This window comes from Ammospiza caudacuta, chromosome 24 (genome assembly GCF_027887145.1).
Source record: "Ammospiza caudacuta isolate bAmmCau1 chromosome 24, bAmmCau1.pri, whole genome shotgun sequence".
Taxonomy (NCBI): Eukaryota; Metazoa; Chordata; class Aves; order Passeriformes; family Passerellidae; genus Ammospiza; species Ammospiza caudacuta.
Window position 1 is genome coordinate 4,728,948 of NC_080616.1, and position 24,403 is coordinate 4,753,350.

Below are 24,403 nucleotides of genomic sequence, written 5' to 3' on the forward strand. Positions count from 1 at the left end.
CAGTTCAGGGACCAGCTCTGGGAGAATCAAATTACCCTTGGGAAATTCTCATCCCAAAACTGCAACAGCTCAGGAGCTGCCCAAAAAGGGAAGGGAATCATCCATCACATTCCAAGAGTAATGCCACCAGCAGCACCAGCACCACTGGGAGCAGCACTGGGCTCTGGGCCAGGCTCTGCTGGGATTCCCAAACCCAGCAGCAGCTCTCCTGTTCCAAAACTCACTACCCAGCTCTCCTATTCCCCAAACCTATCAGCAGCTCTCCTATTCCCCGGATCCATCACTCCTATTCCCCAAACTCATCACCTATCACTTCTATTCCCCAAACTCATCCACCATCACTCCTATTCCCCAAAACCATCACTCCTGTTCCCCAAACCCAGCTCTCCTATTCCCCAAACCCATCACCAGCTCTCCTGTTCCCCAAACCCATCACTCCTATTCCCCAAACCCATCACCAAGTCTCCTATTCCCCAAACCCAGCTCTCCTATTCCCCAAATCCATCATTCCTATTCCCCATTACCCAGTTCTCCTGTTCCCCAAACCCATCACTCATCACTCCCATTCCCCAAACCCCTCACTGCTGTTCCCCCAAATCCATCGCTCCTATTCCCCAAACCCATCACCAGCTCTCCTATTCCCCAAACTCAGCTTTCTTATTCCCCAAACCCATTACCCAGCTCTCCTGTTCTCCAAACTCACCACCTATCACTCCTCTTCCCAAAACCCATCACTCCTATTCCCCAAACCCATTACCCATCACTCCTATTCCCCAAATCCACCACTCCCATTCCCCAAACCCATCACTCCTCTTCCTCCCATTCCTGGAGATTCTGCTGTGACAGCAGAAGTCACACAGGGCCCTTCACAGAAACACAGAATCACCCAGGCTGGAGGAGGCTTTCCAGATCATCTAGTCCATCAATCAACCCTATAACCACCCCTAAAGCTTATTCCCAAAAGTATATTTTGATGGAAAACCAGGCTTGGCCTCCTGGAGCAGCCAATGGATGACAGTCCCCCACAACCCCTGGGTTTGCCCCGCGGGTGAAATGTGCTGACAGTGCAGGGAATAAATGACACCTAATAAAGGAGAAACTGAGAGCTGGCTGCTATCAGCTCCGTTTTTGAACAATCCAGGGAGCAAATGAATCACTCCAATAGCCAGCCAGGTTCAGCTTTCACCAAAACTGAAAGCTGTGTTTCAGTAAATTCGCTGTTGGCTCTGTACGCAAGCGGCGCCGGGTTTCGGTTTTGGGTTAATATTGCCCCTCTCAATTTCACAACCCCGAGAGCCAGGGCTGGTTTCGGGATGGATGCACGTGAGCCTGGGGAGTTCTGCTCCAGCTCTGGCCTCAGGGCACACAGATGGGCAGTCAGGGACAAGCAGGGGAGGCTGGCATGTCACAGCCATTGGGCTATGCCAATTCCTGCCTGATTTGATTAAAAAAACCAGAAAAATTGGTCACTGTTTGTTTGCCTCTAGGTGTAAATTCCTGGAAAATCAAGTTCTGGCAAAAGGTTGATTTTTCCAGGAAATCCCTGGAATTCCCTTCTCCAGTTCCCCTAGACAGCTCTGCCTGGTCCTGGCACACATGGGGAGCACCAGCTTGGCCTTCTGTCCCCTGACCTCAGAGGACACTGAAAACCCTGGAAAATCCAGAGCATTTCCTCCCTGCACAACCTCTTTTAGCCATCAACATAAATCAGGGGCACTGTGAGGATTTTGGCTCTTCATTTGACTTTGTATTTTCAGCAGACACTGCTGAGGGGCAGGGATGAAGTTCCCTCCTTTCCCGACAGCAGAGGAAGTCTGCTTCAGGTCTTGTTTTTTTCTTGATCTTCTTATTTTTAAACAGTGAGAGGGGTTTTCCACCATTCAACTTTATCTTCCACTTCCTAGTTACAGTCCTCAAAAGCCACAGGGAGAACAAGAACCAAACAGAGACATAAATGCCTGATGCTGTTAAGGAAGTAAATCTTCCTCAGAAAGATAAATCCCAGGGAAATTGTTGAAGAGCCTTGAGGAGAGCAGTTCTGAGCAGGAGTGGAGCTGACACCAGAGCTCCTGTGGGGAGCAGCAGGATTTCAATTGAACTCTGGTGCTTTTATAACTCAACTTTTGCTCCCACAGCAGGGGCTTGGAGAGAAATTGTCTTTACAGTCCTTCCCAACTCACAGCACTCTGTGATTCCATGGGTTTTTTTGGGTCTTCATATTAAGATATCTGTCTATGATTCCATGGTTTTCTTTGGGTCTCCATATTAAGATGTCTGTCAGGAGAAGGAGGTTGGATCACCTGTTCCTTCTGTAAAAAAAGAGAAAACAGAAGGGGGATTTAAACACTTTTAAAAGCCTCTAAAACTTTCAAAAAGCTCATCTGGTGGATCATTTTTTAATGAAAAAACCACAGCAAAGATTTTGGAGCAGAAAGACACAGTGGGAGCAGGTGGAAAATCTCATGGCAGCTCTGGGGATGCTGCTGCATCCCTCGAGCTCCAAGGATGAGCCACCATCCCCACCCCAGCCAGGGCTGATCCTCACTTTGTGGGGCGACAAAGAAAACCCAGGATTTCCAAACCCTCTCCATGATCCCCACAAAAAAACCACCCCAAAACCCCAGGGTGGGGGCTGCAGGGCCTGGTGCTGCTGTGGAAAGTGAGTGAAGCTGGCTCTGAAGTTCACCCTGGAGCTTCCGAGCAGCAGCTTGGGCTGATCTGATTTCTCAAACCATGATAAGGAGTTTCTGTCTTATGATCCCTCAGCACTATAAATAGGCTGAGTTTGTGTTATAGGTCAGAGTTTTGGGTGATAAATCATGACAAAGTCAATATTCTCCAGAAGATCCCACCCAAGTAATACCAGAACTAGAAAAAAGAAACTCCTCAAAGCAGCAGTTGTGCAATGAACTGCTCAGGGCAAGAGTTGCTCAAAATTGCTTCTGTAGAAGGCTCAAAAAGCAAAAAGAAAAAGGCAGTGCGAGTGATATTGGGGCCAATGGATTATATATTCTGGGTTTTTTTCGCGTACTTTTACACTTTTAGTTATCTGCAAAGAAACTCACTTGGAGCACACAGTCCCCACTCCTGAGACTCCAGTGCCAAGATAATGTTGGTTTCTCTAAGGACAGTGCTGTGAACATCATAAAATTCCTGTCAGCAGCTGATTTCAGGGGAAATAAAAGAGATAAAAATAGAGCAACACCTCTGTTTGCTTTGTGGAGTGGGAAAAGCCCCGTGAGGGTGGTGGCAGCATCGCTGACCTCACCCAGGACTCCTCACACACCTCAGAGAAAGGCTTAAAATGGCAAAACCATGGAAAATAGGGAATAAAGCAGAGCTTGCTCTTCTAGGTTGGCAGAGGGCACCCTGGAATAACAGGGGGGATATTAAATTTGGATATTATCCAGTCTCTGCCTTAGGCTGCAGCAGAATTGCAAATATTGGGAGGTTTATGTGTGCCATTGAAAAGTGCAAATACTTCTCAGTTAAATTTATCACCAAAGCTGAATCTGCAGAGGAGAGAAGGTCTCCATCACTTGATTCTTTCATGTGGACAATTCCAGAAAGTTCCAGCTTAATTTAGATCACATGGAAGTTCTGGACCTTCTAAGAACTTCTTATGTAACATTAGCAATCTCTGTGTCACATTAGCAGTCACATCAAAGTCCAATGACTCCAATTCATGATTAATAACCCATTTCTGGACAAGATAAACCGATGACATTGGTTAAATTTCCAAAGAGCAATTTGGGATTTACCTGTTGAGGTCGACGTGAGTCACGCCATGAGTCCTGAGCAGGTTTCCACATTTGAAATTTCCGACGTCACGCCTCGCCTGGCCAGTAGGAAAAAAAATCTTGAAAAAAACACAAAGCAGAGCACTTGGTGCTTCATGAGGAACTGTTAGTCATCAGCACTGGGCTGCTGAGAGAGCAGTGCCATGGCTTCAAACGCGGGGTGAAGGAAAGGCCACCAAGTCCTTACTTCCCCCATGAGCGTCACTGGCAGGAGATCATCCAGATCTGGAGGGATGAGAAATGGGGAATTTCTAAAAAAGAGAGAAACAACAACAACACTGTGACAGCCTGGAAATGGAGGGGATACTTCAAGTTATGCCTAGAATAGATTGTGCAGAAAATCACAGAATCACAAACCACTGAGGCTGGAAAAGACCTCTGAGATCATCTAGTCCAGCCTGTGACTGATCCCTGCCTTGTCACCAGACCAGAGCACTGAAGGCCATGTCCAACATTCCTTGACCACCTCAAGAGATGGTGAAACCCTTCCAGGGATGGTGAAACCCTTCTGGGGATGGTGAAACCCCTCCAGGGATGCTGAAACCCCTCCAAGGACAGTGAAACCCTTCCAGAGATGGTGATACCCCTCCAAGGATGGTGAAACCATTCCAGGGATGGTGAAAACCCTTCCAGGGATGGTGAAAACCCTTCCAGGGATGGTGAAACACCTCCAGGGATGGCAAAACCCTTCCAGAAACCCATCCAGGGATGGTGCTACTCAACATCCCTCTGTCCAAAAGCAATGCAGAGGCCAAGAAGGCAAAAAATCCCGTAAAAATTTGTCACAGCAAACTGTGCCAAAATAAGAAAAGGCCCTTCAATTATCAGGGCGAGGTGCCACCCTGCTCCAGTAGTGGACTCTGAGGATATCCAAGCCCAAACCCTGCCCAGACCATGTCCAGGACCAACCTTTCCTCTTGGCAAATTGTGGGAGAGCATGTTTGCCCAGGGGCCTCTGTTTCAGTGCAGAAGCAGCACTTGCTGCCCTGCTGTTTCTGGTGAACTCCCTGCTGTCAGAACCTCGTGGGTGTCAGGATCTCTCGCTGCTCACAGTGACCCCAAGAAAAGTTGAAAAGTCTCTTTTCCCAGCCTGGCCCTTGAAGAATGAGTTGGAGCTCGTAATTTCTCGGTCTCAAGATTGTTTATTGTATCTTATCTATAAAACATTTTCTCCTGCCCTGACGAGGTCAGCTCAGCAAGACAGTCCCGGCATTCTGCCTGCCCCCAGGGCAGTGTTATCTTTTTATACTAAAAACTACCTGTACAATATTTACAATTACTTTCCAACACCTATCACCCATGTTAGACAGTGAGCTTCTACTCTAAACCAATGCAAAAGTGCCAACATCACAGCAGAAGATGGAGGCCAAGAAGAAGAAGGAGAAAGGCTGGACATGCCCAGATCCCTCCATCTTGCGTCCTGAACCCCCATACCAAAAACCCCAAAATCTACTTTTCCACCCCGTGATAACTTCACTAATATTCTACTTAAACTGTTGTGGCTTGCTGATCTTCATATAAGGTTGGTAATTTGGGCCATAATCAAACCCACAGGCGTTTTGGGCTCTGTGCCAGGGTCTCTGAGCCCCCTGGCAGGGGTCTTGGCTGTTCTGGACAGCCAGAGGGATGTTCTGGGTTCCCACATGTGGGAGGTGGGGTAAAAGCACAGGAATGGCTTTTGAGGAACACACGTTCTCCTTCCTGAAGCGATCTTTCTTGGCAAAGCCGAGAGCCGTTTCCTAAAGGTTCAGCGCTACACCCACAGCCCCCGGACACTCTTTAGGAAAAAAGGTGTTTTCTTCATTCATGAAGCTCTCTGTAGTAGAGCAGCCACCGCCTTTCCACAGCGCTCAGCAGGGCTGAGTCACAGCGAAACTGCACCGTCAAGATCCCTGACGAGGCAGAGGAAACGCAGGTAAACACAGCAGAGAGTCGCCCTGCGCACGCCAGAGTTTCCTCTGCGGAACGGGCACGGCTGCCTGACGCTGCTGCCAGCCCCAAAACATGGCCCAGGCTTCCACCACGGGCTGCAGGGGAATTGCACAAGAGCCAGAAGCACACTGGGGATGTCACATGTGACTTCATGGAGAGGCAGGGTGGCTCCAAACAAGGGGAGGCTGGAAATGAGCGCTCAGCTGCTGGGCAGGGTGGGAGGAGATCCCAAAGCTATGGGGCTGCTCCATCTCCTGTTGGTGCCTAGGTTGGATGTTAGGAAAAGGTTTTTTATTGGAAGAGTGATAAAGTTCTGGAATGGTCTGCCTGGGGAGCTAGTGCAGTCACCATCCCTGGATGTGTTTAACAAAGCCTGGATGTGGCACTGGGTGCCAGGGTTGAGTTGGGGTTTTGGGGCTGGGTTGAACTCGATGACGTTGAACGTATCTTCCAACCTGGTCATTCTTCTCTTCTCTTCTCTTCTCTTCTCTTCTCTTCTCTTCTCTTCTCTTCTCTTCTCTTCTCTTCTCTTCTCTTCTCTTCTCTTCTCTTCTCTTCTCTTCTCTTCTCCTCTCTTCTCTTCTCTTCTCTTCTCTTCTCTTCTCTTCTCTTCTCTTCTCTTCTCTTCTCTTCTCTTCTCTCTTTTCTCTTCTTTTCTGTTCTCTCTCTTCTCCTCCCTTCTCTTCCCTGTACCCCATAAAAACCCCAGCTCCTAAACCCTCAGCTGAGGCTGAGCAGCCCTTCCAGTGCAGGGGAGATCCAGAGGCTGCATCCTTCCCTGAAGGGATTTGGATTAGCTCCAGGATTTGAGGATCCAGGAGTACATAAACCAATCTCACACATCAGTTTCCACACCCTGGTGAAGCCTCAGCAGCCACCCAGGTCTTGGTACTGAAGATTTATTGGGCCCTGGCAGGTTCAAATTAATGCAAAAGAAGCAAAAATCCCCTGTGGGATCCCAGGGGCAGGAGGGATCCTGCCTGTGGGATTTAAGACTAATTTTGTCCGAGCTTTCAGCCCTTCTCCTTTCAGATGGATTCTGCTGACAGTCAAGAGGAAAAACCCCACAGCTGATTTAGAGCAGGGGAACAAAAATGGGTCACCAAAACCATGACCCAGGCCATGATTCAGCTGCACTGATGTCCCTGCAATGAGTGCCCAGGAGCAGCTTCCCCATCGACTCTGGAAGAGGCAACACCAACAGAAAAAAGGAAAACAAATCACAAAATCCCACACTTTCCCTGCCTCAGATTCTCCACTTGCTGATGGTTCATCCCCTTTGCTCCTACACGTGTGCATGCCAACCATTCCTCTCTCCTGCTCCTAAAAATAAAGTGAAAAAACTCCCAGTATGCAGGAACAAACAATACTTTGCATTTTCCAGCAAAGAATTCCCTCTCAGAGGTTCAAAAATTCAACTTCAAAGAAGATCAGTGTGATGAAGGAGATGAGAATTTATGGGATTTGTTCCCTAATGGAGGAAGGCTTCCCTACTGGGAAGAATGAACTCTTTTAAGATAACAAGACGGATTTCAAGGAAAATCCCCTGATTTCAGAAAAGCCAAATTTATCTCCGCTCTCACTTTCTTGCATGCCAAATTCCTGAATAAATAAGTGAAATCTTTATCCCAAGGAAGCAGGGGGTGTGGGCTAAAATAGATACAGAAAGAGAAGGAGAAAAGAGAGGGAAACGGAAAATGGAGACGTCACAGGAATTCTCTGTGCCTCCAAAGGGACAATTTTATCACAGCTGGGACAATAAGTCCCAGCTAAGACAGGACACGCTGCTGCTTGGATGGGGCTGCTGTCCATTTCTAGGAAACAAAATAAGATTTCAAAAGCCTGGAAAATGAATTTTTATGAGCTGCTCACACACTTTAACACCAGGCATCAAAGAAGTGGCACAAATCCTGATCCTCCCCTGGGATCCCTTTGGAATCCAGCTGATATTTGGGAGCACAAACTGAGCTTGCTGAGCAATGAAAATTCATATTTGCTTCAGATGACATGTGCATTAACTGGAAAAAAAACACCCAAATGAATTAAAAATGAAGATTTCAGTTCGTGATGTGTGTTTGCAGATTAGAATACCAAAGGAAGAGACAGAGAATTTGTACAGTTCATGAAAAGCAATTCTGCTGAGTGATGCTCTCTGCAGGTTTGACACTGAGATTTAAAAGTAGCAACACTTTTTTTCCCCCCCTAACAATACAACATTGATCTAAAAATAAAATATGGAACTGTGAGAATAAATGAACATCACACAGCACCTTGGCTTCTTTGTGTGTCTCTGCAGCTTTCCTCCTCAGCCACAGCTAAATTTACAAGAAACAAGCAATGTAAAAAAAAAAAAAAAATGCAGAGTCTAAGCACAAAAAAATTGATGGGGTGTGAGGAGAGGACAGGAAACCCAAGTTGACGGGAAACCCAAGTGACATTTGGGCTTAATACTGACTTAAAACCCCAATATTGCTCGTCAGGAAATGGGGAGAGGAAATGGAGTGATGTATAAATTAGGGGCTCCATCAAGGTGAAAGCTGCAGATCTGCTTTGTACCCTCCCAGGGGGGATCCAGCTGAGAGCTGCAGCAGAGGGGAAATCTGCAGAACAGGATGAGGACCTGCTCCAGGGGCACAGCTGTGCCCATCCTGCTGCTCCTGCTGCTGCTGCTGGGCACTGCCCGCGCCCAGCCCTCCTGCCTGCGCTTCCCCGAGCTGCTGCCCGCCAAGCTCAAAGAGCTCAGGATCAAGTTTGAGGAAATTAAGGATTATTTTGTAAGTATTGGTATTTCATCTTCTCGTTTTTTTATCTTTCTTGCAAAGTTCTGGGATCTGGAGGAGGGGGAAGTTTCCTCCCTGCAGAAATGATTTGGTTGTGTTGCGTTAAGAGCAGCTCAGTTTCGTTGCTCGCTGAGAGAAAATCTGTCAAAGAGCCGTGGCTCAAATTTGAGGAAATCAGGGATTATTTTGTAAGTATTGTTATTTTATCTTCTGGTTTCTTTACCTGTCTTGCAAAGTTCTGGGATCTGGAGGAGGGGGAAGTTTCCTCCCAGCAGAAATTATTTGGTTAAGAGCAGCTCAATTTCGTTGCTCACTGAGAGAAAATCTGTCCAAGAGTCAAAGAGCTCAGGCTCAAATTTGAGTAAATTAAGGATTATTTTGTAAGAATTGTTATTTTATCTTCTGGTTTCTTTACCTTCTGGATCTGGAGGAGGGGGAAGTTTCCTCCCAGCAGAAATGATTTGGTTGTGTTGCGTTAAGAGCAGATCAGTTTCGTTGCTCACTGAGAGAAAATCTGTCAGGCTCTTCTTCCTATTTTTTTTATTAACAATGAACTCGAGGTTTCACAATGAACGTCTGCAAACCTTTCCAGCCAAGCTTCCCCCAAAATATTGCAAACCAAGTTAATCACTGAATTAATAGGAAGGAAATCATTTTTTCTTCAGGGCAACAAGGTCCAGCCCTGCTGAAGTCAGTGCCAGGTGAAAAGGGAAACCTTTTGCTGCAGATTTTTTTAATTTGAAAGAACCAAAAAACCTGCACAGGGTGTTTTATAAGGGGAGGAGCACAACACCAGCACCGGTACCTGTGCAAGGTCCCTGCCCTGCATCTCAGGAGCCTCAGGGCTGAGCAAACAGCCCATGGTGCCCTCAGAGCATCTGTCCTGGCTGATAGAGGTGTTTGGTCACAGCCCTGTTGCTGTTTTAGTCCATGTCAATGTGTTCTAGCAATAAACCAAGATAATTCTCCAGATCAAATCTCAAGTTCATGTGTCATGGTTTGTGTTTGTCACCAAACGAACGCAGCCAAGATTTCAGATGTTCAGCTGTGAATCTCACAGATAATGCTGGGAAGGAATATTTTGAACCTCTCAGGACAGCTTTAAAGGCTTTAATTCTTTGAGTGGTGCCAGCCCACCCCACTGGTGCCACAGAAGCACCATGAGAACAAACTCCCATTTCCCCATCAACAGGAGTTACAGGGGTAACCACACCAGGGCACTGACCCTCCTGCCCTGGCAGAGAGGCTGGGGGGGCTGCCAGGGCTGCCAGGGCTCTGCCACCCCTCTGGGCAGCTTTGCTGTCTGCAGCAGCGCCCTCAGACAGCACCCTGTGCAGCTCAGGGGTTTCACATGGACAAACTCAATGGCACCAAAGGCTGTGATTGCATTTTCCTGCTGGCCTGACCCAACACACGTTCAGTGGCACCAAAGGCTGGGATTTCATTTTCCTGCTGGCATGACCCAGCAGTCCTTGTGCTGCCAGCTGTGGAGCAGAGTGACCCCGCTGCCTGTGCCACTGTGCTCTGTCACACCTGCACTGGGCGCCCTTTGCCTCTGCTGCAGGGAGACTCTAAATGCAAACAAGGGAAGGATCATTCGTTAGGAAATGGAAAGAGTGAAAAGCTCATTTCTCAATTCAATTCTCAATTCATTTTTCAATTCCATTCTCCCCCAGCAATCAAAAGATGATGACCTCAGCATCCAACTGCTCAGCTCTGACCTGCTGGAGGAAATCAAGGTAAGAATCTAAATCCCTTGCTGGTTCCTCCTCCTTCCCCCTCCTTGGGCAGGCGTTTCACAAGAAGGGAAGCCAGCTGGAAACGGGGCCACGTGCTGCTGTCACCCTGCAGGGACACGTGTGGCTGTGGTGGGGCTGGCACGAGGCTGCCCCGTGGCCAGGGTGGCTCCCACACCCTGCTCTGGTCAGGACAAACTCTGGCCCAGCTCTGGTTTGTCCAAACCCACCTGTGATTGTGTTCACAAGGGTCTTAGGATGAGGGAAGAGACGAGAATGTTGACTCCATGTTTCAGAAGGCTGGATTTATTATTTTATTATATGATATATATAATATAATATAATATAATATAATATAATATAATATAATATAATATAATATAATATAATATAAATATAAATATTATAATAATACTATTTATATTTATTATATCAATTATATTATTTCTTTCTATTATATTTGTTATTTATATTATAATAATATAAATGATATATTATAATAATTATAATATATTATATAATGTATAATATAGTATATACTATGTATAATAATGTAACGTGTAATATGATATAATAATCTATAATAGAATATATTAATAATATATTAATATATATTAGTGATATTATAATCTATAATATATTAATATATTAATGATATAATAATCTATAATAAAATAATAGTATAATATATATATTATGATACATATTATGTTAAAACTATACTAAAATAATAGAAGAAAGGATTCCATCAGAAGGCTGGCTAAGAACAGAAAAAGAATGATAACAAAGGCTTGTGACTGATTGAGACAGTTCAAGCCAGCTGACTGTGATTGGCCATTAATCAGAAACAACCACATGAGACCAATCCCAGATGCACCTGTTGCATTCCACAGCAGCAGATAACCATTGTTTGCATTTTGTTCCTGAGGCCTCTCAGATTCTCAGGAGGAAAAACCCTAAGGAAAGGATTTTTCAGGAAATATCATGGCTACAGCACCCCTGGTGCTGTTGGCCATCCCCAATGAGGTTTCCCCCTCCTGTCCCCAGGGGAGCCTGGGCTGCCAGTCGGTGTCGGAGATGATGGAATTCTACCTGGAGGAGGTTCTGCCCAGGGCCATGAGGAGCAGCAGCCAGCACCAGCACAGCATGGGCGACCTGGGCAACCTCCTGCTGAACCTCAGAGCCATGATGAGACGCTGTGTGAGTGGGGCTCAGCAGCCTGGGGACACTGCCTGGGGGCAGGGCAGGTCTGGGGGGTGGGATGGGGTCCAGGGGTCCAGGCTGGCAGGGGTTGTGGGGTCCAGGATGGGCTTTGTGGGATCCAAGGGTCCAGGATGGGGTTTGTGGGATCCAGGGGTCCAGGATGGGGTTTGTGGGATCCAAGGGTCCAAGATGGGGTTTGTGGGATCCAGGGGTCCAGGATGGGGTTTGTGGGATCCAAGGGTCCAAGATGGGGTTTGTGGGATCTAGGGGTCCAGGATGGGGTTTGTGGGATCCAAGGGTCCAGGATGGGGTTTGTGGGATCCAGGGGTCCAGGATGGGGTTTATGGGATTCAGAGGTCCAGGTAGGCAGGGTCTGTGGGATTCAGGGTTCCAGGATGGAGTTTGTAGGACCCAGGATGGTGTTTGTGGGATCCAGGGCTCCAGGCAGGCAGGGCTTGTGGGATCCAGGGATCCAGGATGGGGTTTGTAGGATCCAGGATGGGGTTTGTGGGATCCAGGGATCCAGGATGGGGTTTGTGGGATCTAGGGGTCCAGGCAGGCAGGGCTTGTGGGATCCAGGGATCCATCCAGGCTCAGTGTGTGGGACCCAGGGGCACAGGATGGCATTTGTGGGATCCAGAATGGGGTTTGTGCCCACAGCAGCTCAGGATGATGGTGCAGGAGCACTTGGTGCAGCCAGCCCTGCTCCAGCCTGGCTGGACAGACAAAGGGAGGGCAGGAGGAGATCTGTCCCTTACCTGGGTGCTGGAGCTGCTGAAATCACACCTGGCGTGGCCATGAGCCCATCCCTGGGGTCAGATGGGACAAACCCTGTCCCATAAAGGGATCTCCTGTCCTCAGGGACTGGCAGCAGGGACACAGGGCTGGGGACAGGCTGGGGAAAAGCTGGGGTGACTCCAGGCTCCTTCAGCAGGGCACAGTGCAAACCTGCTGGAATTTGCACTCAGGGGAGGGCAAGGTGGGGAGCAGCAGTGCCAGGGGACAGGAGGAGGGGACAGCCACCAGCAGAGCCCTGGGGAGGGATCCTGGGGCTGAGGCCGTGCTCTGGTGTCCCTTTGCAGCACAAATTCTTCACCTGTGAGGAGAGGAGCAGGAGCATGGAGCACGTCAAGGAGGCCTACAGCAGGGTAAGGAACAGGAGGAACCTCCTGACACAGCAGGGCAGGGGGCTCAGGGGGGGAACAGAACCCAAAAATGTCTCGAATCACATAAATTCTTGCTGCAGAGAGCGAGAATCTGGTGGGAATTCTGGAACAGGGATGGGAATTCTGGAACAGGGATGGGAATTCTGGAGTAAGGGGTGGGAATTCTGGAGTAAGGGGTGGGAATTCTGGAGGAAGGATGGGAATTCTGGAGCAAAGGTGGGAATTCTGGAGTGAGGGTAGGAATTCTGGAGTAAAGGTGGGAATTCTGGAGGAAGGGTGGGAATTCTGGAGCAGGGATGGGAATTCTGGAGCAAGGTTGGGAATTCTGGAGCAGGGATGGGAATTCTGGAGCAAGGTTGGGAATTCTGGAGTAGGGATGGGAACTCTGGAGGAAGGGTGAGAATTCTGGAGTAGGGATGGGAATTCTGGAATTCCCAGGGGATTGGGCAGAGAAGCTGGAGGTGTCCATGGAAGGAGAATTTGTCCAGGCATTGTCCATCACATATCTGTGACAGCCCTGGCTTTCCCCTGCAGATGAAGAAGAATGGACTCTACAAGGCCATGGGAGAGTTTGACATCTTCATCAACTACATTGAAAGATATTTAACAATGAGGAGAAGGAACTGAGAGCACCCCTGGGTCTGCATTTTCCGCACCAAATCCTGTTACTTCTTTAAAAATCACTTTAGGCTGCAAGAACTCAAGTTATCTCAAGGTTCAGGTTAAGAGTTACAGGTCAATAACTTCCAGCTTAATATTGTATTTAAGAGCTATTTTTGTAATAATTTTGTAATAGTTGAATTTATTATTTATTACTTCCAATACCTCAGTGTTGATGTTTACAGTATGTTTTGAAGAAAGGAGTGATGAGCTTGTAAATTACTATTTATTGTTTAATATTTTAATATTGTTTATTGTAGTGCTATTTTATTCATAGCTTCAAAACGTCCAAAGCAGCATTTTTCTGGAGGGCAGACAATGAGCTGAGCTTATCCCAAATGAATTAGGAGCAATGCCAACTCTGAGTTCAACAAAATTTTATTTTAGGCAAATTACTCTCTTCTCATGTCCTAAATCTTTATTTATTTATGCAATTAGGTGGTTTTATGTTCAGGAGGAGAAAAATCCACAGCAACAGCATGGCTGACTCTACTTTAGATTTCAGCCTGTAGATCAGTCCAGACTAAATTAAAAAAATTAATAATAGGAATGAAATGTTTGGTTCTAATGGAACTTCTTAAATATTGCTCAGTGTCTGCCTTCCAGAGCTGCTGGGTTGTCCACCCTGCACTTTCCAAAGTTAACTTTACTGTTTCCCAGTCTCTGATTGGGTTTTCCTCACTGTTTCACTGCTGTACATTTTCTTTTACCAGTTAGAGGATGTTTAATTAACCACCATTTTAAGGTGGCTCAGGTAATTTGCATTCAAATTCTTGGGGCTGCTCCCACCACTGCTGGGATTGGATTTTGGATCCTCATGAGTGGGAGCATCTTCAGTGCCCCCCAAAGTGGCTGATTTTAGGGCTCATCTTCCTCCTCACCTGGTGGACCCTGAGCCAGAGGAAAATGCCACAACCCCAAGAGAGGCTTTGACTTCTAATATTTAGAAGTCTAAAAGCCCCCAGCTGATGAAACACTGCCAGTTTGGTGTTTGCTGTGCAAGTTCCCAGCTGATGAGAGGTTATTTATATGGGATTTATTTCTGGAGGCAGCAGGGGATCCCTGCAGGAATTGGATGTTCCAGAGCAGGGCAGTAATGCTGCTCCATGGGTTGCTCCTCCTGCTGAAAGCTCAGGCTCAAGGGCAGCCAAAGACTGTAAAATTAAATTAAGCTTCTTACAAAGCACATTAAGCTCCTGTTGAGCCCGTTCTGAGCTTGTCTTTCCCTCCAAACACCTTTGATGTCATAGGAGAAGCAAGGACAGCCCTGGAGCCAAGGACAACATCAGCACGGCTTCTGTCACTGGGTGAACTTCCATCTATTTATCTGAAATGATATAACAAGAAATCCTTTATTTTTGCTAATAAAGACTCTCGAATGAAGGCAGCCTCTGTCCTGTTCTTGTGGGCTCTCAGCTGTAAATCAGGTCCAGCCCTGGATGCTGTGTCTGGTGTCACTGGGCTGGGAGAGGGCACAGAGCCAGGTGGGAAGGACGCACAGGGACACCTTGCTTGTGTTAACAACCAGAGAAGTGAGAAAACCTGAGATCTGTCACATTTAAAAGCAAATTTCTCACCAGATTCCTGGCATTGATCCCTTAGAGTAGGGAAACACCATGGGAGGAGCAATCCCTTGAATGGTGCGATCCTCCAGCAGCATCTTCCCAGTGCTGGAGCTCTGTCCACGGGATGCGCTGCTTTTAAAAAACAGGGAAAAAAGCTCAAATGGCAGCTTGGAGAGCTGGGAGATCCAGGGCACCATCACGGCTGACTAATTCCAGCTGGAATCCTGGCACCAGCATCACCCAGTGTCCCTCCAGGCTGCACCCTGACCTGTGCTGGGTGTGGGCAGCAGCTCTGCACATCCCTCAGCTCCCAGCATCAGCTAAACCCAAAATATCAGTGTGCTGAAGATTGCAATGCAAGATGTTTCCAATTACCATCTGTATGGCAGATTACCTTTGTCAAGTGGGCAGTTTGCCTTATCTCTCTGAGTGACCACATTCGCTCCTCCCTCCAGGGGGACATTGCTGATAACAGCTATTGGATGTCCCTGCATGGCTGATAAGAACTGCAGCATCCCATTGGGAGATGTGAGCCCAGAGGGAGGAGCCAAGCATTCCTACCCAGATACAATCTGGAGATTCTGGAACACCAGCACAGCTTCTGCACTGGATTGCCCAGAGGAACAGCAGCTGCCTCTTCTTCCCCTGGATCTTCAGAGGCAGAGACTGCACCTTTCTCCAGGATCCCTGCTCCAGCAGAACCAGCCCTGACACTGCAGGAGGGCTGAGCCACAATTCCAATGGGACTGCTGCCAACAGCCTGACCCACGGGCTGTCAGGCTGGGTTCTGACTCTGGCAGTGTTGTTCTGGTGTACTGCATTGTTTATTTTATCCTTTTTTTTTTTTTTCTCCTTTCCCTATTAAAGAACTGTTATTTCCTGCTCCCATATTTTTGCCTGAGAGCCCCTTAATTTAAAATCTCTAACAATTCAGAGGGGTGAGGAGGGTTCACATTCTCCATTTCAGGGGAGGCTCCTGCCTTCCTTAGCAGACTCGCAGCTTTTCAAACCAAGACACAGTGTCTGGGGGGGAAAAAACCACCATAAACCCCAGCCTTTTGCTCCTCCTGGCTCCCCAAATTCTGCTGTGAGCCCCAGCAGGGCTGAGGTGGTTCCTGCCAATCTCAGTGGCAGTCTGGGTGTTACAGTAAGAGCACGAAGCCGTGGTAGAGATCAAAGGTGGTGGTTTCTGGTTTTGTTATCCCACAGAAGTTGGGTTTCCTTGCTGGGTATCCTCCCCCTGAGAGCACTGCCAGCTCAGCAACCCCAGTCCTGAGAGCCTAAATCACCTCCCAGCCTCTCTGTCTCAGGGCTGAGCTTCCACCAGCCCAAATTCTGTATCCCCACTGCTGCCTTGCGGGGAGCTGCTCCTTCTGCTTTTGCTTTTTCTCTCTTTAGAACCTTTCCTCAAAGCCCTGAGCACCCGGTGCGGTGCTTGCTGCCAGGGAAAATAATTCACTTTCTTCATCATCTGCTGTTGGCCAAGGTGAGGAGGGCAAATCCCAGCTGAACACCAGGGTGGAAGTGTGTCCTGAACACAGCAGGACAGACAGACAGACACCTCCTGAACACAGCAGGACAGACAGACAGACTGAGGAACGAAACCTCACTAGCCTCTTTCTTGGGACAGGAAAAAATTTATCTCTTGTCACAAGGAAGATGAGCACCTCCTCCATGAGCCTTCAGCCTCCCACAAAGCCCAGGGACAAGCCTTGAGGTGATGTGAGGGACCTTAAACACAAAAAGGGGCAAAATTAAAACAAACTCTGCTGTAACTCCATCTGAACTGCAGAAGCTTTCAGAACTTTCCTCATTTTGTTGTGGTTGTAGTTTTAACATTTGTTATTTAACATGAACTGGTTGCACTGCTCAGGCCCACGCAGCTCCTGCCTCTCTGTGCCCTAGATTTTGGCAGCACATGACTGAAATTGGGGTTTTTGCCGTGAAAGAGGCCGGGGGAGCAACAAAACCAGGGCTGAGAACCCCAGCTGGGCACATAGGTCATGGAGGGCACAGCCCTGGCTTTGCAGAGCTGCCAATTCCTTCCCTCAGGCGGTGAGAGGCTGAGTAATTACCAGAGCTGGATGCTAAAAACAGGACCACACTCCTGGTACTAAAGTGGTTTCAGCATTTATTATAATAAAAAGACCCAAAACAATGGTTACTAAAGTGGTTTCAGCATTTATTATAATAAAAATACCCAAAATAATGGGCACTAATGTGATTTCAGCATTTATTCTTGTCACAGACACATTTTATGAAAAATCCTTTCATTAGGATTTTTTTCTCCTGAGAAGCTGAGAGGCCTCAGGAACAAAATGTAAACAATGGTTATCTGCTGCTGTGGAATGCAACAGGTGCATCTGGGATTGGTCTCATGTGGTTGTTTCTAATTAATGGCCAATCACAGTCAGCTGGCTTGGAGTCTCTGCCAGAGACACAAACCTTTGTTATCATTATTTCTTTTGCTATTCTTAGGTAGCCTTCTGATGAAATCCTTTCTTCTATTCTCTTAGTATAGTTTTATATCATAGAATAATAAATCAGCCTTCTGAAACATGGAGTCAACGTTCTCGTCTCTTCCCTCAACCTGAGACCCCTGTGAACACCATCACAAGGAAAGGGATTCAATCCTGCCACACCAACCTGGCAGAAGCTTTGTCCCATCCCTGCTGCTTCCAGAGCCTGTTCAGAGCAGGAAAAGAACAGGTGAATGGTGGTTATGGGGCAAGGAAAGCCACACCATCCTCCAGGTGGCTTGCAGGCAGAGCAGGGGCTGTGCGGGGCTGGTGGGAGTGGTGGGGACCTTCCCTGCAGGTTCTCAGCAGGTCCTTAGCAGGTTCCTAACAGATTCCCAGCAAAGTGCCAGGTTCTCAGCAAGGTGTAGGTCCTCTGCAGGTCCTCATCAGGTTCTCTGCAGGTTCTCACCAGGTTCTCTGCAGGTTCTCACCAGGTTCTTACCAGGTTCTCAGCAGATTCCCTGCAGGTTCTCAGCAAGTTATCAACAGGGTCTCAGCAAGATGCCAAGTTCTCACGACGTTCTCAGCAGGTTCCCAGTGAGGTACCAGGTTCTCAGCAGGTTCCCTGCAGGTTCTGTGCAGGTTCTCAGCAAGGTGCCAGGTTCTCAGCAGGTTCACAACATGTTCCCAGCAGGTTCTCACCAGGTTCTCAGCAGATTCTCAGCAGGTTCTCAGCAAGGTGCCAGTTTCCCAGCAAGGCACCAGGTTCTCAGCAGGTTCTCTGCAGGTTCCCTGCAGGTTCTCACCAGGTTCTCAGGACGGGACTCGGCCGTGCCACAGCCGAGCTGCTGGCAGCCACAGCGGCCCCAGAGCTGGGGGTTTCACAGTGACTCAGGGCTGAGAGAAGAGGAGCCTGAGCGGGCTGGGAGAGCAGCACCCACAGGAGCAGCACCCACAGGGGCAGCACCAACAGGAGCAGCACCCACAGGAGCAGCACCCACAGGAGCAGCACCCACAGGGGCAGCACCCACAGGAGCAGCACTATGAGGAGCAGGCACCATTCATTGTCCCCTCTGCGCTCAGTCACTGCATCCTCACACAGCCTGGGCTCTGCACAGGACTCAGATCCAAAATCAAACCCCAGGGAGGCTCCTGATCACTGAATGGTTTGGATTGGAAGGGAATTTGTTGATCGTATTGTTCCTACCTCATGCCATGGGCTGGGGCACCTTCCACCATCCCAGATTGTTCCAGGCCACTTCCAACCTGGCCTTGAATGTTTCCAGGGACAGGGCAGCCACCACCTCTCCCAGCAGCCTATTGCAGTGCTTCACCACCTTCCTTTTAAAACGTTTCTCCCTTATATCTAGTCTAAACCTACTCTATTTTAATTAAAACCCATTCTCCCCTGTACAAGCTCCTCTGAGATGCTCATCCCCACCTTCATCAAAAGCCCCTTTAGGTACCAAAAGCCCACAGAGCAGCAGGGACAAGGTGAGGGCACAGAGCTGGCACCCTGTGACATTTCTGAGCGCCACCCCAGCCAGCAGTGCATCCATGTGTGACGTTAATTAACGTGTGACTAATTAACGTGGGTGTGGGATGTGGGACAGGCACTGCCCCTCCTGGGGCTGGTGGAGGCAGTGCAGATGCTCAGGGATGCTGATTTAGAGGTTCAACACCAGCAGTTCTCATTTTCTGCCTTGTGACCTGCTGCCTTCGGCCTCTTGGCAGGGTCTCTCCACCATTTCATCACACCCTGAAGCAACCAAACCATCTCCTTTGCTCCAGAGCTGGACTACAAAGTTCCTTTCCTGGCAGCAGCACCAGATTTACATTTTCTCTGAGCTGAAATTCGGTTTCCTGGCTCTTTTGCAACGCTGGGCCCAGCTGCTGTGACTGGCACATCTCACACACCATCTCCACAGCCTGCTGGGGCTGATTTTCAGAGCTTTGCCTTTCCTGGTTGGAAAAGCCTGGAGCAGATTCCTGTGGGCTTGTTACACTTTGACGGGGCAATTTCTGAAGAAAACCCTACTCTGAGCGAAAATCACATCTCCTTCTTCTGCTTTTCCAGCCAGATTTCCATCACAGCTGTCCTTTTAAAGGCTGATGCCAATGGATTTTCAGAAATCCAGCATTTTCCGAGCATTAACCAATTTAGCTATATGCAGGCCAAGCTTTGCATTATTAAATCCTGACATTCCCCTGATGTGCTTGGTCCAATCCTTAATAAAAATACAACCATCAGCAGATTTTGCACAGAATTTTTGCCTTTTTGAGTTGTCCAGCTTACCAGGAGGTGTTCCCAAGGTACAGACCAACCCAAAGCAACCAAGCCAAATCTTCCTTGGCCAAAAGGAGCCCAGGCATGGGAAAACAGCCACCCTCATGGAAAAACAACCACCCTCAATGCTAAATCAGGGCAATGAACAGTAAATAATCACAAAACAAAGGGCAGGAGTGAAACAGCAACCAGCTGAGGGCTCCTCATTGCCGTTGCACAACGCTCCTTCCTCCTGCACATCCACACCAGCCACAGGACATTTTGTGCTCCTGGGGCTGTCCAGAGTTGACCAACACCATGGGAGCACAGCAAACCACGGCTGGAGGAAGGGGCTTCACCCCCATCCTTGCAAGAGTAGCAGAAATTTCTGGTGAGCACAGATAAGAACAGAGATCTTCGTGATTCATCCCCTCCCCAGTGATCAGCCTGGAGCACAGCCAGATTTTTTGATCAAAATCACCTCAAAAGCAAGAAATATATAATTTTTTTAATTTTTTTTTTCCTTAGCAGGAAGCTTGCTGCTAAAAATAAAGCAGGTGGGCTGAGGAGAGAGGGGTTATTTTTCTACTAACCACTAAAAATTTCAAATGTTGCACTGAATTGTTCACTGATTCCCCTGGAGTCAGCAGGTCTCAGGTCCCCCCAGGTTTCCATGCAGCTGACTCCTGCAAATCATTGTGGCCATCACCTCCCTCAGGTCCCAGACCAAGATTTTGATTCTCAACCCAAGATTTTGCTCCTCAGTCCAAGATTTTGGTCCTCAATCCAAGATTTGATATGCTGGCTGCCCTTGGGTTGTTTTCCCAAAGGTGATGGAACCACAGAATGATTCTGGAAGGGATTTTGAATCTCATCTCCTTCCAGCCATGATGTGTGAATCCATCCCACCTTCCCCAGCACAAAACTGAATTCCTTCCTGCTGCTTTTCCCATCCTTACCTGCACAGAGCCCCCAGAATCCCAGCACCTCTCCTCTTCCCTCTCCGGCCGATTTATTTACAGCTCCCTGTGAGCAGATCTGCCCCAAAATTCGGGTTTCAAACCTAAAAGCACCAAAACACAGCCCAGGGTGAGTAAAACCGTTCTCACCCCACCCACACTGCCCCAGCTATTCCTTTTAGCACCAGCAGCTTCACAGAAACAGCCCCGGGTTTCACCCACCCAGGCACTGAAAGCAGTGACACAAAGAGAGAGCCTGTGGCCAAAACCCCACCAGGGGGACAATTCTGCTGGGGAGGGAGGGACAGGGGAGGGTGGAGGGGGTGACACCATGGGCAGCCTTCTTCTCCAGGGCTGGGATGGTCAGGAAAGCCTGGGAAGCTCCAGGACCACCATGGGAAGCCTCAGAACCACCCTGGGAAGCTTCATGGCCACCTTGGGAAGTTCAGGACCATCCTGGAAGCTTCAGGGCCACCATGAGAAGCTTCAGGACCATCCTGGGAAGCTTCAGAACCACCCTGGGAAGTTCCGGGACCATCCTGGAAGCTTCAGGACCACTGTGGGAAACTTTATGACCACCATGGAAAGCTCCAGGGCCACCCTGGAAAGCTTCAGAGCCATCATGGGAAGCTCCAGGACCACCCTGGGAAGCTTCAGGGCCATTCTGGAAACTCCAGAGTCACTATGGGAAGCTTCAGGACCACTCTGGGAAGCTTCAGACCACTATGGGAAACTTCATAACCATCCTGGGAAGCTCCAGGGCCATCATGGGAAGCTCCAGGACCATCCTTGGAAGATCCAGGACCAGCCTGGGAAGCTTCAGAGCCACCATGAGAAGTTCCAGGATCAACCTGGGAAGCTCCAAGACCATCCTGGAAGCTTCAGGACCACCCTGGGAAGCTTCAGCACCATCCTGAGAAGCTTCAGAGCCATCATAGGAAGCTCCAGGGCAAGCCTGGGAAGATCGAGGACCATCCTGGGAGCTTCAGGACCACTATGGGAGACTTCATGACCACCATGGAAAGCTCCAGGACCATCCTGGAAGCTCCAGGACCATCCTGAGATGCTCCAGCACCACCATGGGAAGCTTCAAGACCACCCTGAGAGATCCAAGGCCACCCTGGAGACCTGGTGTCCACTGCTGGCTTCAACCCAGTGCCCAGCTGGTGGGAATGGAGAGGGAAATGAGCCGTGGGTGCCTGCTCTGCTCTTCCCTCCCCAAACACGCACAGAAAACATCTCAAGCCACACATCTTCCCGCCAGGGTTGAGATTTGTGTCAGTGAGCACCGTAATTTCCAAAACAGGATCTCTGTAACAAAAGAAACCCAAACCTCATCCCTGCCCTGAGGCAAACTGAGGGTTCACTGCCAGGATTTGCGTTTGGTTAGAGAATCTTTGTTTGGGTTTTTTTGTTTTTGGTTTGTTTTTTTTTTTTTTCCAAAACGTGGAACCTACGCAAGGCCGCGAGACCTCGGGGGATGGAAACTGCTGCGGGTGCTCCACACCTTCAACACATCTGGGTGCTGTGTCTGACACTGCAGCAGCCACGGGAGCGGCAGCAGGACCCAGCCTGGGCAGTGCCAGGGACCAGCCCCTGGCTGGGCAGCCCCGGGTATTGGGATATTTACCAGTACTGGAATATTTACCAATGGGAAAAATCCTGTATTGGGATATTTACCAGTACTGGAATATTTACCATTGTGAAAATGAGGTATTAGAATATTTTCCAATGTGAAAAACGCAATATTGGAATATTTCCCACTATTGAAATATTTACCGGTATTGGAATATTTACCAATGTGAAAATGAGGTATTAGAATATTTACCAATATGAAAAATGCAGTATTAGAATATTTACCAATGTGAAAAATGCAATATTGGAATATTTCCCACTATTGAAATATTTACAGGTATTGGAATATTTACCAATGTGAAAATGAGGTATTAGAGTATTTTCCCATGTGAAAAATGCAGTATTAGAATATTTACCAATGTGAAAAATGCAATATTGGAATATTTCCCACTATTGAAATATTTACAGGTATTGGAATATTTACCAATGTGAAAATGAGGTATTAGAATATTTTCCCATGTGAAAAATGCAGTATTGGAATATTTACAAGTATTGGAATATTAACCAGTATTAGAATATTTACCAATATGAAAAATGCAGTATTGGAATATTTACCAATGTGAAAAATGCACTATTGGAATATTTCCCAGTATTGAAATATTTACAGGTATTGGAATATTTACCAATGTGAAAATGAGATATTAGAATATTTTCCAATGTGAAAAATGCAGTATTAGAATATTTTCCAATGTGAAAAATGCAGTATTAGAATATTTTCCAATGTGAAAAATGCAATATTGGAATATTTCCCACTATTGAAATATTTACCGGTATTGGAATATTTACCAATGTGAAAATGAGGTATTAGAATATTTTCCCATGTGAAAAATGCAGTATTAGAATATTTTCCAATGTGAAAAATGCAGTATTAGAATATTTACCAATGTGAAAAATTCAATATTGGAATATTTCCCAGTATTGAAATATTTACAGGTATTGGAATATTTACCAATGTGAAAATGAGGTATTAGAATATTTTCCCATGTGAAAAATGCAGTATTAGAATATTTTCCAATGTGAAAAATGCAATATTGGAATATTTCCCACTATTGAAATATTTACCGGTATTGGAATATTTACCAATGTGAAAATGAGGTATTAGAATATTTTCCCATGTGAAAAATGCAGTATCGGAATATTTACAAGTATTGGAATATTAACCAGTATTAGAATATTTACCAATATGAAAAATGCAGTATTGGAATATTTACCAGTATTGGAATATTTACCAATGTGAAAAATGCCTATTTTATGATTGGCTTTTTGCAAATATTAAAATGAATATTGTATGTGTTGTGTTAGAAAGTGATGCTGTGTTAATTCTCTTAAGTAGTGTGTTAAATATAGTTTTAGGTTATAACAAAATGTTAAAATAGAAACGATGCTATGTAGGATACTTTTTTCCTAAAGAAAGGACTCACACAGATAGCAGCCACAGGACGCCTGAATCTTTCAGTGAAAGAGAATTTACTGCTCCATTATCAGGAGAAATTAACTTCTTCCTGCCTCACTCAGATCAGATGACGCCGTCAGGATTCAGAGGAAGAAGCTGACACTGCCCAGGCAGAATCCTGTGTTTGAGTGGAATTTATGCATCGTGTATGAGGTGTATGAACATGCAACAGGCTGTTGCTTTTAAGGGTTAATCCTCTGTTAACGTGGGGCCTTTTTCGGGCTTATTTTGCCCAGAGTGCTGGTGCAGTTTCAGTGTAGATGTAGTGTAATATAGTATAGAATAATATAGTACAATAAAGTCATTAATCAATTAATTAGCCTTCTGATATCATGGGGTCAGATGCATCATTTCTTTCCAGATGTTTTACAACGAGCCCCTTCCTCACCTCCCGCAGCAGCGGCAGCTCCCGCAGCCCCGACACCGGTGGTGGTAACGGGAACCGAGCACAGCTCCGGCGGCCCCGACACGGGGCAGGCACAGTGTCTGTCTGTGTGTCTGTCTGTCTGTCTGTCTGTCCCCTGCCGGCACCCGGGCATGGCACCCGCGGCCCCGTGTGCCACAGCATCACCCGCAGCATCCACAGCGCTCCACATCGTTTGAAGCACTCCACATCGTTTCACATCACCCCACAGCATCCACAGCCCCCCACAGCATCTACAGCATCATCAAGAGCCACAGCACCCCACAGCACCCCACAGCACCATCCACATCATCCACAGCACCCCCCATCATCCTCATCAACCCACAGCACCCCACAGCACCCCACAGCACCATCCACATCATCCA

The 24,403-nt window shown here is 47.5% G+C and overlaps 1 protein-coding gene across 1 annotated transcript; it reads left to right on the forward strand.

Moving 5' to 3' along the window:
* Positions 1–3,787: 3,787 nt before the first annotated feature.
* Positions 3,788–13,244, forward strand: IL10 (interleukin 10). The gene is made up of 7 exons (XM_058819221.1): positions 3,788–3,845; positions 5,648–5,715; positions 8,423–8,506; positions 10,189–10,251; positions 11,296–11,448; positions 12,534–12,599; positions 13,152–13,244. Exons 1-7 carry the CDS (start codon positions 3,788–3,790, stop codon positions 13,242–13,244), a joined length of 585 nt encoding a protein of 194 aa, XP_058675204.1.
* The last annotated feature ends 11,159 nt before the right edge of the window (positions 13,245–24,403 follow it).

Bases quoted from the DNA above. Each gene is read 5' to 3' on its own strand.
- IL10 (XM_058819221.1), top strand. From the start codon at position 3,788: ATGAGTCCTGAGCAGGTTTCCACATTTGAAATTTCCGACGTCACGCCT. The intron at 3,846-5,647 runs GTAGGAAAAAAA...GCCTTTCCACAG, and splicing joins CGTCACGCCTCGCCTGGCCA to CGCTCAGCAGGGCTGAGTCA. The intron at 10,252-11,295 runs GTAAGAATCTAA...TCCTGTCCCCAG, and splicing joins ACCTGCTGGAGGAAATCAAG to GGGAGCCTGGGCTGCCAGTC.